Source organism: Podarcis muralis, chromosome 14 (assembly GCF_964188315.1).
Source record: "Podarcis muralis chromosome 14, rPodMur119.hap1.1, whole genome shotgun sequence".
NCBI lineage: Eukaryota > Metazoa > Chordata > Lepidosauria > Squamata > Lacertidae > Podarcis > Podarcis muralis.
Window position 1 is genome coordinate 47173421 of NC_135668.1, and position 15904 is coordinate 47189324.

Consider the following 15904-nt stretch of genomic DNA (forward strand, 5'->3'; position numbering starts at 1 on the left):
TTAAAACTGGTTTTTACCAATAACTTAATTGTTTTATGTTCTTTGTAAATGGCTTTAGAGGGCTTTTTTAAAAAAACAACAACAGCCAAGTGGTGTATAGGGTTTTATTAAATAAATAAATAAATGTTCAAGGACTTTTGCCGATGAAAGTAACAGCCCTTAAGGGTAATCTAGCAATCAGAAGCAGACTTGCAACAAGTGCTCAGTGTATACATTCTGAAACAGGCATACCGTGCCGCTGTCCAAAAGGGAGGAGAGACAGGCAAGAAAAGACGACTAAAGCCGGGACATTATTCAAAAAATTTATTTGTTTGCAAAACAAAGGCTTTATATATTCCTATACAGAGAGGCTTAAGGCGATCAACGCTTTCCTAAGGACCCTTCCATAGTTTGCTGTTCAAGTACTGTTTTCTTCCTGCGGGTGGTTGTGGCTACAGAAGTCTTGGATTCCTGCAGAAAAACACAATGCAAGGTGAATCAAAATGCTGCCTCAGGTTTTTGCACTGGAGGCTGGAAATGCAAGCACACACCTCTCTGTGCATGCAGCACAATTCACTGGCATTCTCCACCGCAAGCCATGTTTGACCAGAAGAGGAGCTCTGGTCAGTGGAGAATTTGCCCTGGAGAATTTCCTAGGCCCCAGCATTAATGTACCGTATTTTTCCATATATAAGTCGCCCTCCATGTATAAGACAAGCCCTATTTGGGGGGACTAAATTTAAAGAAAATGAGGGGGTGGCGGCCCAAAGTTGTTGAGCTTTTTAAATGGGGAATTGCACGAGAGCTATCACCCCAGCAGGGCCGTTGCTGGGGGTTGGCAAAGTGGGCAGCCGCTCCCACCACCACTAATGCGGGCGGGAAGCTCCCTAGAGCACGGGCTGCCAACCAGCTGGCTGGCGGCTTCCCCTCCACGCTGTTGCGGGAAACGCTCCCTAGAGTATGCGCATCCCGCAGCAGCATGGGGGGGAATTGCGTGTCTGCCAACCAGCTGGCTGACGGTGCACAGCTCCCCCACCCCACCCCACTATCCGTGATTAAGACGACCCTAGTTTTTTGACATGATTTTTTAGTAAAAAAAACCACCTTGTCTAATACACAGAAAAATATGGTACCCCTTCACTCTGCCCATCCTTAGCTGCAGAGTTCACTGCAGCAGTCACCTGCCATCATGGGAGAGCTGCCTCCACTGATGTTAGCTCATTTTGAAACAGAAGTATGACTTTGCACAAGGTCAAGTATGACTCTTTAGTTCTCAAAGTGGGGACATTTTAATTAGGAACTGGCAGCGGGGGAGGAATCAGATCTAGAACTGAACACCTAGTAACCTGTGACTTACTCGGTTAGGTGTTTAACAACTTTCAGGCTAGGTATGAGTCACTTCTAGTTCAATGTGCTCAGAATCCTAGACATGCCGTTAGAAAAGAACTAGAGCTCCCAGCCACTCATATGCATCTACAAGCCACAAGTTGCCTTCAGAAGCGGACTTGGCTGGCTAGGCCAACATGGTAAACGTGGAAAGCATCCATTTGGAGCTACCAAGAGTAGCTTGTGGGTGCACTTTAAAAATATGGAGGAGTGCAAAAGTTTGTCGGTTGCAGACTCTTTCCAGGATACTGTACTTACTCTGGATGATACTCCTGTAGGATAACGTAGCTGGAGAATTCGGTACCTCGGACAAGAACGAGTGTCCCGCGTCACAGCTTTTTCCTAGCCCGGCGGAAGAAACAAGCAAACCGCAGTCAAAGGACACAAAGACGGATGCCAGTGTTTAGCTCAATAGTCTTTCTCACACCCCATACTTGCATTTATGTTCCAAAGAACCCAGTGCAAGAGGGATGGGAAATCTGAAAGACCACCAGATGTAGCTGGAAGATCTCTTCCCACTGAATGATAGTAAGTGGCATAAATCAGCCTCTTGCCCCATTTACAGCCGCTGACACTATGCCGGCTGCTACCGCCAGACCCATTAAACTACAATTCCCTGAGACCCCTGGCCATGTTGGCTTGTCCTGATGGGAACTGGACCCTGATAACTTCTGGAGGGCCACAGGTTCATTATCCCTGCATTAAAGAGATTTGCACTGTTTGTTTGCGTGCAACTTAAATCCCACTGAATATAAACAGTGTAATGAGACCGTGAGCAAGCTCGGAAGGTGCTTCAATGTGCGGCATTACCTATTTGTGGGTCCAGAGGCACCTTGCCCAGGAGAGGCACATTCAAACTGTGGCACATGGCCTCTGCGCCACCAGTTGTCGGGGGGAATATCTGCGACTCGTTCTGTGAAATGAAGATGCCATTGAACATGAACCCAGCAGATACAAAAAGAAAAAGAGAGATACTGGTTGTAAGCTTTCGGTCAGCAGACGTGAGTCTTATAATGCCTAGTACACTTCAAGTCCAGAACTCCATCTGGGTTACAATCCTTGGAACTGAGTTAGACAGGCCAATGATCTGACTCTGTGTAAGGCAGCTTCCTGTCTTCCTAACACTTCCCAATCCTATATCGATAGGGCTGTAGTCCTGCCACTCAAAGTGCTCAGCCAGACAGAAACTGGGGCATATCTTGAAACATCCTTGGTATTAGGGGCCAACTCAAGTTTGTCTCAATGAGCCTCAAGCAGGGGCCGCAAAACTCCTGGGAAATACGGATCCAAACCCTGACAGAATGTGGAAGGGACTGTGAATTAATACACCAATAATTTGTGTGACAGTCATGATAAAGCTGGGGAAAATGCAGGGTAGCATCTCATCAAAACAGCTTAAGGGGGACATTCTTCTGGTGCTTAATGACCCGGTAGAGCAAGAATAATTCTCGTGCTTAAATGTATGCAAGAAATATTACCTTACATTTCGGGCAAATGAAACCACTCATATTTTCAACTACTCCTATGATTGGCAGCTTCACCTTACGGCAGAAGTTTATCTCTTTCCGAACGTCCTGAAGAGCGACTTCCTATTTAAAAACAGAACAGTAACCCAACAGCATGTTAATTCAGGTTCCCCAGATCTGTTTGATACTCCCCCCCCCTTTATTATAATGAGACAGCAGAGCCTATTTCTTCACAGGGATGCTGTACAGTTCATTGAAAGGCCCTTTTTGCGCAATTAAAGGGGAGCCAAATGACAAAGCCAGGAACAAGGAGGAGGAGCCCATGAGCCAGCGGCCATTTTGAATGGCAGAAACCAAGCCCCCCCCCAACCAGATTGGCCAGCCGGGGGGCGTGACGCAGGTACAGGATTCAATGACATGGGGCTTGGTTATACCCTGCTCACAACACCTCCCCTCCGTTGAGAGGTTTTCCCAGAGGGCAATTGCCCTACAGCCTCCCCTTGGATAAACTCAGGCTGCAATCTGTTTGCCCACAAGCCCCGATGCATTTAACAGAGCATATTGGTCATCTCCAATATTCTCCAGATATTAAAGTAAAGGTGAAGGTACCCCTGCCCGTACGGGCCAGTCGTGTCCGACTCTAGGGTTGTGCGCCCATCTCACTTAAGAGGCTGGGGGCCGGCGCTGTCCAGAGACACTTCCGGGTCACGTGGCCAGCGTGACAAAGCTGCATCTGGCGAGCCAGCGCAGCACACGGAAACGCCATTTACCTTCCCGCCAGTAAGCGGTCCCTATTTATCTACTTGCACCCGGGGGTGATTTCGGAATGCTAGGTTGGCAGGCGCTGGGACCGAGCAACGGGAGCGCACCCCGCCGCGGGGATTCGAACCGCCGACCTTTCGATCGGCAAGTCCTAGGCGCTGAGGCTTTTACCCACAGCGCCACCCGCGTCCCTTAAAGAATCATAGCGTTGTAGAGTTGAAAGGGACCACAAGAGTCATCTAATCTAACCCCTGTAATGCAGGATTATTTTTTTGCCCAACATGGGGCTCAAATCCATGGCCCTGGGATTAAGAGTCTCATGCTCTACCGACTGAGCTATCCACAGGATCATCTCCAGATATTGCTGGGCTACAAATCCCACCACCCCTGACCTCTGGCCATATCAGCTGTGGCTGATGGGAGTTGGAGCCCAAACAGCACCAGGGGTGGGGCACAACTCCTCCCATTCTTGGTTTAAAGTGATATTTGAGATTACAGAGAATGGTCGATTACTCTCTTTCTGGGTGGGTGGTGCTTGTGGCCTCTAGCCGGTCAGCCGCCATCCCCAGCAGCCAAAATAGCCACCACCTCCAGCCCAGCCACTTAGAATCCGGCTGGCTGCAGGGCAGGGCAGGGTTGCCTGCCCAAATCCTTCAATTAGAACATGCCAATTAGGGGCCTACTAGTAGTAATAATAATAATAATAATAATAATAATAATAATAATAATAATTTATTTGCAGCCCGTCCTCCCCGATCAGAACTGGGCTGAGGGCGGCTAACACCAATAAAATTACAATAAAAAGTAATAGGAAGGGGGGGGGGGAAACAACAGTTAATTAAAATACGGGTTAAAACATGGGTTAAAATACAATTGAAAATGCAGCCTCATTTTAGTACAGTGGTGCCTCGCAAGACGAAATTAATTCGTTCCGCGAGTTTTGTCGTCTTGTGATTTTTTTCGTCTTGTGAAGCACGGTGTCGGAAAAGTTTTGGAAAAGCTTCAAAAATCACCAAAGTCTTCAAAAACCTCAAAAAAGGCTACCACACTGCGTGCTATGAGTTGCTCCTCGAAGTCAAGTCGCAACTGTATTAACGGTTTTAAGAAAAAGGAAACAAACTTGCAAGACGTTTCCGTCTTGTGAAGCAAACCCATAGGGAAAATCGTCTTGCGAAGCAGCTCAAAAAACCAAAAACCCTTTCGTCTTGCGAGTTTTCCGTCTTGCGAGGCATTCGTCTTGCGAGGTACCACTGTAGTAGCCCATAAATCAGAACCATAAGGCGAGGAAAACAGTTTTTATACAGTGAAATCAAAGTATTCCCTCCTATTGAAGCTTCCAAAAAAGAAAAGAAAATGAGACGGGCGAAGCTGAGCAAAAGTCAATTAGTTAGGGCTTAGCCCCACCTCTATTTGCCCCACTGCTTTCCCCCTGGGGAAGCCCAATCTTTATCGCTAAATTGGAACAAACAGCAACTGGGTTTCCTGCAGATTGCTGCTGGTTCCGATTTAGCGCTAAAGAGTGTGTTTTCCAGGGGAAAGCATTGGGGCAAAGGCAAAACCACTTATATCCATGCCTGGGACAAGTGGAAAACCACTCAGACCCACACTTGCTGGGCACAGGACAAGTGGAAGTTTGGACGCACTGTGAGTCTCCTACTCAGCTAAATCTCTGAGTTTTAACTCCTAGAGTTGTGTACCTTACCTGAGGGGTGGTGATTACCACTGCCCCGTCTATGTTGGCGGCACTGAGGTACTGCACTATAGATAAGTGCTCATCCGATGTTCCTGGAGGTGTATCTACAATAAGGTAGTCGACTTCGCCCCAGTCCACATCACGGAGAAACTGCTTAATCATTCCTGGAAACATAACACACATGATTAAAGTTGGGTGTTTATATTTCGCTCCCTGAAACTGTATCCAGCTGCCACCATTTCTATGGCTCAAATGAGAATTGTGTCTCAGCAGTGTTTGCTGTCTCCATTAGAGGTCTAAGAGCATGTGTAACATGCACTAGCAAAAAAATATACGTGGGGGAGGGATCTGAACTCAGAACTACACAGTTCAATTCTGACAAGCATGCTTGAGGTAGTCTGGAAACAACATCTGATTTCCTCCCCTCTCCGGTTTCTGGAGTGATTTAAGAAGCACTGGAGCAGTGTGCATAAGCAAACAGACGAAGGCAGATGATGCAGGCTATCAGCTAGTAATCGGTGGAGCTGAGATCCAATGCATAGAAAATGCTGGATTTTGAAACACGTTTTTTTTACTTCCTAGAACAGATAAAGCAACAGTTGCTTAAGCTACTTTGATTTCTAGTTTGAAGATGCTTTGGTTGGTTTTAAAACTTTTTGTGTGTGTCAGCTACCTTGCAAACTATGTTGAAAGCCTGTCTCAAGATATGCTATTCATAAATTAAAAGAAATAAAAAAATACCCTTAAAGCCACAATGCTATTAGCCTCAACTTATTCCTACCACGAGCTGACAGAAGTCAGATTTTATCAAGTGTGACTTTACATTGCAGCTTCACAATCCCTCTTCCCTTCTTTTCTGTGTGACCATCCCGCAAGCAAAGAACCAGAGTTCCTATCAAACAGTGAAAGTAACTTAAAATGTTATGAACAAAGGCTTTAAAAAATAACCACAGAGCTAACTGAATTTCAACCCCTTGCATTCTACGAGGCAAGTCTTTGTTGGTAATAATAATAATAATTTTTTATTTATACCCCACCCTCCCCAGCCAAGGCCGGGCTCAGAGCAGCTTACAAGCAATAATAAAAACAAGATGAATGATTACAACTTAAAAACAAAAATAAAATACAACATTAAAATAATGGAACATTAAAATATTAAAATGTAGCTGAGATACACACCATTTTTTTTGGGTCCTCTCCAAATAACGGCATCATCAGGGCTGCCGAGTAAGAATCCCACCGACATGACTCCTAAGTTTTCTTCAACGTACTACAAACAAAAGCACATACGTGTTTGGCAAAACGGACAATGTAGATTAAATAAATTATTTCTGCTTCTGAACAAGCAGCTGTGGTTGTCTTACCACTTTTAGCATAGATGTGTGTGTGTGTGTGTGTGTGTGTGTGTATAAACAAAGTGAAAACTTGGAACTTTCTGGTACCCAGCCCAGTTTGCCTGATGCAAATCACTTGACATACAACCAGCCAGTAGGCAGCTTCAGGAAGTTCAGCATCAAAATACTTTCCAACACAGGTGAGGCACCGCATATAACAATAATATTTCCCCTGCCTATCCCCAACACTCTTTTTTTTATTTTTTTTGAAAGCTGCTGTTATCATTGCCTCCATGAACCAGGAAGAGTATTCACATGATTTTTTAAAAAATACTCACCACTGGAGACCATCCAGAACCACTTTGGTGAACCTGAAAAAGTACACATTTTATGTTAGTGTATGTCCGGGGAACAGGTTTCTGTCGAGGGCTGCATTCCATCAGGGATCTCCTTTTAGAGGCTGCATGACAGTGTTGGGTGGAGGCAGAACTAGCAAAACAACAACTGAGGGTGTGCGGGGATTATTTTGTTTTTGTTATTTTTGTATGCGTTTCTTTTTCCTGTTTTTATACTGTAAAACTGCCCTGTGATTCTCAGACGAAGGGCGGTAGAGAAATCAAATAAACAAATAATAGCTCCAATGGGTGGGGCCACCCCTTTTTACTCCCTCCCTCTCCCGACGTAGTGCACTGCCAAGAGTGGGGCACATTGCTTTTGCCAGGGGTCTGGACAGACTGCTTGCAGAGAACTTTACCACAGCTCCACCTGGATTGGGAACCTCGTGACTGTACTCTAAAGCGCTCTACGTGGGGCTTCCCTTGGGACTGGTCCAGAATGCTGCAATCAGTTTTTCTGAACGGAGCATGTGGACACACACACATATTCCACGGCTATGGTTGCCCATCAGCTCCTGGGCTACACTCAAGGCCATGTTGTTAAAATATAAACCCCTTAACCACTTTTAGCAGGTTACATGAAAGATTGCCTGCTGCTGTATAGACCTGTAAGATCAGCTGGGCAAATTCTGTTTGCGGCACCATATCCTACAGAATATCACAGGGTGGTGAATCCCCTAGTGGCATTCTCTGCTATTGCCCCGTTCCACGGAATGCCCTTCCCTCTGCCATACCTGAAGCAGTTGCTTGAGATGTCTTTAAATACTTCTCTTTTTGACCAGGCTACCCCTGACTATAAGACTGGACCCTTTCTTATGTGCGTAAGCCCACTTGAATCTGTTTTACTTGCTTTTAAATTGCTTTATTAGTTTTAGGCTGTATTTTTATTTTAATCGATATTGTTTCCATATTGTTCATACAGCTCAGAGTTGTTGTTTTTAAAAAAACTATTCAGCCAGTTGGAAATACTTTTATAAAAATAAATCCCTTTTGGCTTCCATCCCCAATTGTCCTCCTCCTCCTCCTCCTCCAATACCTCTGGCCTCACCCCACCAGCACGAACAGCTAGTATACATAGAACAAGCACACCAGATATCTAATAAGAACCTCAATACTCTGCTGCTGCTCACAATTTGTGACAGGGAGTTTTTAAAACATTACTGGGGGTGGGGGGAGGTAGGTGGTAATACAGAACTTAACATGTAAACTCCCTGAGGCTCACTCCAGGCCTGGATATTTGCAACACAATATACCTGACAAAGAAAGAGAGCCAGAGACCTGCAGACCTGATCATAAGCAGGGTAGACACTATGTGTAGACAACCCTAGCAACAGAAACACATACGCTCCCCCACATAAACCACATTTTTTTCATTCTAACAAAGGCTCCTGGTGAGCCAAACCCTGCACAGAGACTCATCAAGACTCCTCCCAAGTCATTTTTCATTTTCGAGCTTTTTAACAGAACCTAAATGGTAGCGGTTTATCACCAATTTTGTGCAGTCTAAGCAGCTGTTCCCTGCTGAAAGAACCATTGAAGCAAAGCTGAAAGGGAGCCCTATGCTCATTCAGCCAAAATCTTGGCTTATAAATTTGTATAAAAGTAAGGTAAATGACCTCTGGATGGTTAAGTCCAGTCAAAGGCAACTATGGAGTGTGGCACTCATCTTGTTTCAGGCTGAGGAACCTGGGGTCTGTCCAAAGACAGCTTTCTGTGTCATGTGGTCAGCAGGACTAAACTGCTTTTGGTGCAACAGAATGTGGTGAGTGCCAGTGCATGAAAACACTGGTTACCTTCCTGCCACAGTGGTATCTATTCCAAAAGACAGCTACAGGGCAGAGGCGCTTCAAGTCTAACAAACCCTAAAGAAACATCTGACCAGGCAGATCAGACATGGCAGTGGTCCCACAGTGTTTTCTTCCATTTATGAAGTCATATCATACCTGTTCCCCTTCCAGGCCCATGATTTTAGGGATGGATGGACCACAGATGTCAATGTCCAGCACGGCAACCTGGAGGGAGTTGGAAGTAAGTTGAGGAAGGGGAAGTTAGAAGTGAGCAAGCAGGACTTGCAACAAAATGTTGCATGTCTGTCCAGGGTTTTTCAGAGCTGTGGACAGTTATGCCCTGTTACAAGTTACTAGACACCTGACATTTTTTGTCCCCTTCTCCCTAGCAGTAAGTCAGCACACTGTGATCACTAAGTATGCTCATTGGGCTGTTTTGAGGTAACCCCCCCTTTAAGGCTTTCCCCCCCAAAATATTTTTTGTACTGCAAACCTAGGGATTCCTCCAAGCCTGCTGGCATTTCCCTCTTGTGATGAATGGTGCCATTTCTGGCTACATAAGGCTTGGCACATGAGGCATGACCTTGCCATGATTATGTATCAGGAATAGAGAACCTGTGGCTCTCCAGACGCTATTCAGTCACCTCCCATCATTCCTGCCCCACTGGTCATGCTGGCTGTGGCTGATGGGGAGTTGGGGGCCCAATATCTGGAGGACTAAAGGTTACCCATCCCTGGTATACATGTTGGAACACTACACACAGAAAAATTAGGAATAAGCAAGGAATAGCAAAGTGAATTACAGCGAAGAGATGTGAAGTCCAGTCCCAAGTATGTTTATTTGATCTATTTATTTTAGTGTAGTATATGCGAGTAGACAGAGATATGCTCTTCATCAGGGTAAAATTGCACAAACACACATGCATGTAGTTATTCAAAGGCTGTAAACTTTATTCTAAAATGTAGACTAGATGTGAAAAGCTCTTGCCCTCCAGATGTCGCAGAACTACAACTCCCAGCAGCCCCAACAATCACGGCCAATGATTAGGGATGATAGGAACTGTAGTTCAGGAACATCCTGTAGTTCAGGAACATCTGGAGGGCCAAAAGTTCCTAACACCTGTGTCTACTTTCCAAAGTTATGTTTGGCTGTCATATCACATACATAGTGCAAGGAAAAATTTGTGCAATATTCTTAATACAACATATGAATAACTGCTCACTATTCATCTACTTTCTGGAATATTTTCCATTAGTTCCTACAGGTACATCCATTATCGCTATTAGCAAAATGAACTATTTAAGAGCCAGGGTGGAGTAGTGGTTGAAGCATTAACTAGGAATGGGGAGATTTCAAACCATATCACCACTCAACTGTGAGGCTCACTAGGGGCTAGTAATACCCCCTCAGCTTAACCCCTCTCACAAGGTTGTTATAAGGATTTTAAAAAGGGGTTGAGAGAACTGTATACTATGCCCTGTGCAACACAAAACAAATATATTCTAAAACAACATAATAAATTGTTTCACCCTAGAAAAATACAATATTTGTCCATTTTAAACCCAAGCTAAATTATTTCTGTAACTATATTTAAATCACTTATTGCAACCATGCCAATATTTAGAGATGAATTGTCTCCTTTGTCACCATTTACAATTGAATAATATGGGCTTCAAAAACAAACAAAAGGTATAAACAGGATCACACTCACCTGTTTGGTTTCATCTTCAGCCAAGCCATGGGCCAAGTGAGCACTGAATGTGCTCTTCCCTACGCCTCCTTTCCCAGACAACACCAGCAGTTTGTGTTTCACAGCTTTCATTTTCTCCTTGATTTCCTCAATAGCTTAGACAGAAAAAAAGGCAAAGCACAGAATTTGTGTGGGAAGGATGCCATTCTAAACAGAATCTGTTCCCTCATGCAGCATGAAGGTGCCCAGTTCCTAGGGAGCTCTATCAACTACATAACCAGGTTAATTTCTGCTAAATTAAGCAGATTAATTTCTGCTAAAAGATATTCCTAATGCTGCAGCTCTAATAGCTGCCTGTGCAAGTCATGGGATACAAATAAAGTCTGCTGGTGAAGCTTTGCCCATTGCCACATTTGTACAATGGGAAAACAATGTTCAGAAAAGGGAAACCAAAATAAGAACATTAAGAGCCTGCTGGATCAGGCCAATGGCCCATCTAGTCCAGCATTCTGTTCTCACAGAATGGGAAGCTAGCAAGCAGGATTCAGGCACAACAGCACTCTCCCCTGCCCTCCTGTGGACTTCAGCAAGTGGTGTTCAGAAGCACCTGTGCTTCCAACACCTGAGGCACAGTATAGCCAAGCCATTGTAGCTAGCACCCACTGATAGCCTTATCCTCCTCCATGAATCTGTCTAATCCTCTAGTTTGTGGCCATCACCCATGTGGGAGGGAGTTCCACAAGCTTAACTAAGTGCTGTGTGAAGAAGCACATGATTCAAGTGGGATGGTGTGGCTCTCCTATGAGAGAAAAGGTTACAACATTTGGGCTTTTTAGTAAATAGGGGTGGGAGAGAGGTTTATTAGGAAAGGAATTTAGAATAAAACCTGTGCCTGAAGCAGCCTGGCAGTGCCTCTCTCTCCCCTCCTTGCCCCAAGATTATATGCTTTAGTTGAGATTCCTGCAATGTAGAATCATAGAATCGTAGTCGGAAGGTACCCCCAAGGGTCATCTAGCCCACCCCCTGCAATGCAGGAATCTCAGCTAAAGCCTCAAGCGGGACTTGACATCTTTCCGCAGGGCCTGCAAGACTGAGCTGTTCCACCAGGCCTTTGGCCAAAGCACAGTCTGACCCCCTCCTTTGGTAATCCTCATAGCCCAAGGGTTGCTATTAATTTGATTTTGAATTGATTTTAGAATGAATTGATTTTAGAATGCTGTGTTACTTTATTGTTGTTAGCCGCTCTGAGCCCGGCTTCGGCTGGGGAGGGTGGGATATAAATGAAATTTTATTATTATGACAGACGGCCATCCAAACTCTGCTTTAAAAACCCTCCAAGGAAGGAGAGCCCACCACCTCCCGAGGGAGACCGTTCCCCTGCCAAAACAGCTCTTACTGCCAGCAAGATGTTGAGCCTTAGCCTCCTTTCTTGTCGCCATGGGTTCGAGTCCTACCCTCCGGAGCGGGAGAAAACTAGCCTGCCCCGTCTTCCGTGCGGCAGCCCTTGAGATATCGGAAGAGGGCTCTCCTATCTCCTCTCAGCCTACTCCTTCCCAGGCTATACATACCAGGCTCCTTCGATGCAAGGGGGTCGGACTAGATGACCCCCCGGGACCCCTCCCAATTCTACGGTTCCATGCGATCCTTACCTGGGTCGGGTCCCACGGGCCCCCTGGAGGAGCACACGCCCTGGTTGGGGCACCCCTGGCAGGCCTCGGCCTTGCCTGCCTGGTCGCTGCCGGTGCCGGGGCATTCTGGGAGAGGCGAAAGGGAAGAGAAGGCCCCGCGTTAGTGGAAGCCGGCGAAGAGCAACCCCACCACCACCACACACACCGCCTACCCCTGCCTTTCCCCTCACCCTGAGGCGGCACGTCCAGCAAGGCCGGCCCTGCCGCCGCAGCCATGGCGGAACCAGCTGGGGAGAAACGCGGCGAAAACACAAATACAGGCACTTCCGGCGAGGGGCGCCACCTTCAAATGAGTCCCCCTTTCCCCACTTCCGGTTGCGCGCTCGAAAATGGGTCCTCCCCGAGCTTAAGCCGGTGACGTTCGTTCCGATTACGGCCCGAGCAAGCAGGAAGGAGGAGCATCCCGGAGCCCCGCCCGATTGCCCGACGCAAAGGTGCGCATGCGTATGTATGTTTGAAGGCGGGTCGGGCGAAGGGATAGCATTGAAAGAAGGCGAGCTGGGCGAAAAGAGTTTCAGTGTCACGTGGCCTGATTCGACGTTTGCGATTGGATGGCCCCGAGTTTGTGCGAGTTCGCTGAGGGAACTCGAACGGCTCCTTCAGTCCGGGGCGGGCGGCGAAAACCGCGTGTTTCCCGTGACACGTGGGCGTTCGTTCACACGTTATTCCTAAAAAAGTGCTCCCTCTAGCTGAAAACAGCGGGCCATGCTAGCATTAAAAGCACACACACACATACACATACGTGAAAATAACCAAAGGCAATGAAATAAAATTTACTGAAACTTTTTTTAAAAATTCCGTGAATATTTCTGCAAAACAAAAAAATCTACCCATTTCTCCCCTAGTACAATTAAAATAATGATTGGAATGTATTGCCTGCCTTGTACCCCTGAGGTCCCCTAGGTTGCAATGACTGAAAGTATTGTTAATGTTAAAAAGCAATATTAAAAACCCAACGAAACAATCCAAAAACCCGCTTATCCCCAGTGCCGTCTAATATCTTCTGCACAAAGCCATTGGAAGCAGCCATTGGGGGCAAGGTGCCCCCAATTTGCCAATGACACACCGCTCTATTTCTCCATCATAGCCCCAGATTCAAATGTCACTATGATAAGCTTGCCAACAACTTATGGGGTGGCAAGGAGAGAGGAAAGCCTCTTCTCTTATTACCAGAAATCTGCAGGTGAGGTATGGGGCAGCCACCTTCTGATTTTAAGTATTATTTAATATTTAACACACAAGAGGGAAATTTGGACCAGGAGGGACTTTCTCATTCACACTTTTAGTCAGTGCTTTTTTTCTTAATAATAATAATGTTTAGGGGTACTCTCATTTTGACTCAAGAAAACCACCACTTTATAGTTCACATCGGGGGAAATAAATAGAGTAAATGGACAAAAGTATAGAGATTCACAAAATGTTTAGGGGTATGTATCCCCCGGCGTCCCCCCCCAGAAAAAAAGCACTGCTTTTAGTAATGATGCTGGCCTATGACCACTTGGGGTCCTCTGGTCTTCCTCTTTCAACAACTCTCTCAAATGGATACCTTTATATTTTCTATATTTTCAACTGCCATTATATGTGGAATTGTTTTCCATCGCTTTCATCCTGGTTTTTTGTGTTTTGTTTTGTTTTGTTTTTTTTTTTTGCTTTACATTCATAGCAGTTTCTTTTGGTGTGTTTTATTGTGTGGCTTTGTGATAAAAGGTCAAATCAAATAAACACGGTGTGGATGTTTCTGTTTCGAGTGTGGGGTTTCAGGGTTTGTTTGTTTTTTAAATAAATATGGTGGTGTCTGGATAGGAACTGGGGCAGGCGAAGTTAGCATTCATGGCTATAAGTTTCCATTTGATCTTGGCTTGATACAGGCTGAAGGATCCTTGGGAAATCCAGCATGAAGTGTTTGTTTGCAGGTCTGTGGCAATGGGTGCAAATCCACAGGCAGTGTTCACACATGCAGCACACCCAGGGCCGGACTGAGGTTTGATGAGGCCGTAAGCTATGGTAACATACCGAGAGGTTTAAACACAGAGACTTGGAAATATTTAAACCAGGAAGGACTTTTTTTGCACATTTAATCAGCATGTTACACCACCAGCTCTCTATCATGTGACCTTATTGCCTTATGTTTAGAGTTGACATTTATGTTTTCGAGCTTGCGTAGGTTTTGAGATGTTAAATATAATAGTATTTGGAAGGAAATCGGGGGCAGAGCTAGCACTGTCCATGGTTTCCATTTTCTCCTGGCTGGTGTGGGCTAAACTTGGGTCGGTTTCCCCCCTGTTGTTGCAGATATGTGACAATCAGTGCAAATCTACACATAGCATTTTATTTCATCTCACAAGATTTATATCCCGCTTGATTGTAAAAAGCCTCAATACTTTTTAACATAGGTTTTTTTCAAAAACATATGTTTGCATATGCAGCAGACCTGTGAAACAGCACATGGGCTGAGCTCAGTGACACATGGCCACGCATGCATGCTCAGAGAAAATATTGCTGTTGCATCTAACTTTGCTGATGAAAAATTAGCTTTTATTTGGAAGAGGAGGTGGGGAGAGATGCAATTTCCTGGCATTTACTCAGTGTGTTACCATAATGTTTGTGTCAAATGCCAGCGATTTGGGTCGGCTGCTAGGTTTCTCTTCCTTTTTCCTAAAATAAAGGCTAGCTTTTTTTTTTTGTCAGTGGTCAAATGCATTTCCTCACAGTGCGCATGCCTGGCGCCGTGTCATCGATCTCAACCCATGTGCTGCTTTTCAGGTCTGTTGCATATGCAAACATATGTAAAAATGCTAGATCTCTCAAGTGTGGGCTCCTTCAGCCCATATCAAGCCAAGATAAAATGGAACGTTGTAGCCATGACTGCTAACTCGGCTTTGCCCCCAGTTCCGATCCAGATACGGCTAGATTATGGTAATGTCAGGTTTTGGGAAAGTGGCTCCCTCCCTCCCGTTGGCCGTGGATAAGCAGAACAAAGCAAAAATAGTCTCTTACCATTTAAAGAGATTTTAATTATCACAGTGAAAGAACAAAGAGTCCATTCTCGGAGTAAAGGTGCTCCCAGTTAAGGTTTACACCCTCTTCCCCCCCGAGTCACCCTCATCACTTCCTCGTCTTCCAAGCTGATCTCGCAACCACTTTGCCTTCTGTGCAGCTACTTTATCTAATCTCGTGACCTTGGACCCATCGACTGCATACTTTCCAGTGAACAGGAGTCCATTAACAGTCTCTCTCCCGGTTCTTCTCCTCCTAGCTGTTCACCAGCCAGTTATTCCCAACATTTGTCTTCTGAACTATGTCCCTCTGCGAGCCACTGTTCCAAATCTATACTCTCCCATTGCTCCTGGGAAAATTCAGGATCCTGAATTCAGGCGGAGGCTCCCACCATTCCTCATCTGTGCAGCCCACCTCAGCACAGTCCCTGACTGATTTTAACCCAATATTTGATCCAGGAGTGGCTTTCTTCCACACTAGACACACTTGTAGTGATTATGCCACACCAGACCTTATCGCCCCATGTTTAGAGTTGCCATTTCTGGTTTGGGTTTGTTTGCTTTTTTAAAGATACCTATGTTTTTAGGAAACAAAACAGGCAGGCTGAGTGAGCCTCAAAAGACCCCTTTGCTGGGGCCACGATGCCCTCACTAATCTTCTGTGACACCGTCACTGAGTCACAGTGCACGGGGCAGCTGCCTCTGCCTTGTCTCATGCCCCTGACCT

At 45.6% G+C, this 15904-nt stretch overlaps 1 protein-coding gene across 1 annotated transcript; it reads right to left on the reverse strand.

Annotated features, from left to right (window-relative positions):
- Positions 1 to 288: 288 nt before the first annotated feature.
- Positions 289 to 12479, reverse strand: NUBP1 (NUBP iron-sulfur cluster assembly factor 1, cytosolic). Its single transcript, XM_028706406.2, has 11 exons — positions 12352 to 12479; positions 12143 to 12247; positions 10515 to 10648; positions 8959 to 9027; positions 6959 to 6991; positions 6466 to 6556; positions 5296 to 5450; positions 2844 to 2954; positions 2176 to 2278; positions 1624 to 1707; positions 289 to 450 (listed from the first exon to the last, which is right to left on the reverse strand). The coding sequence occupies exons 1-11, from the start codon at positions 12395 to 12397 to the stop codon at positions 398 to 400; spliced, it is 984 nt and encodes a 327-aa protein (XP_028562239.2). The 5' UTR covers positions 12398 to 12479; the 3' UTR covers positions 289 to 397.
- Positions 12480 to 15904: the final 3425 nt, after the last annotated feature.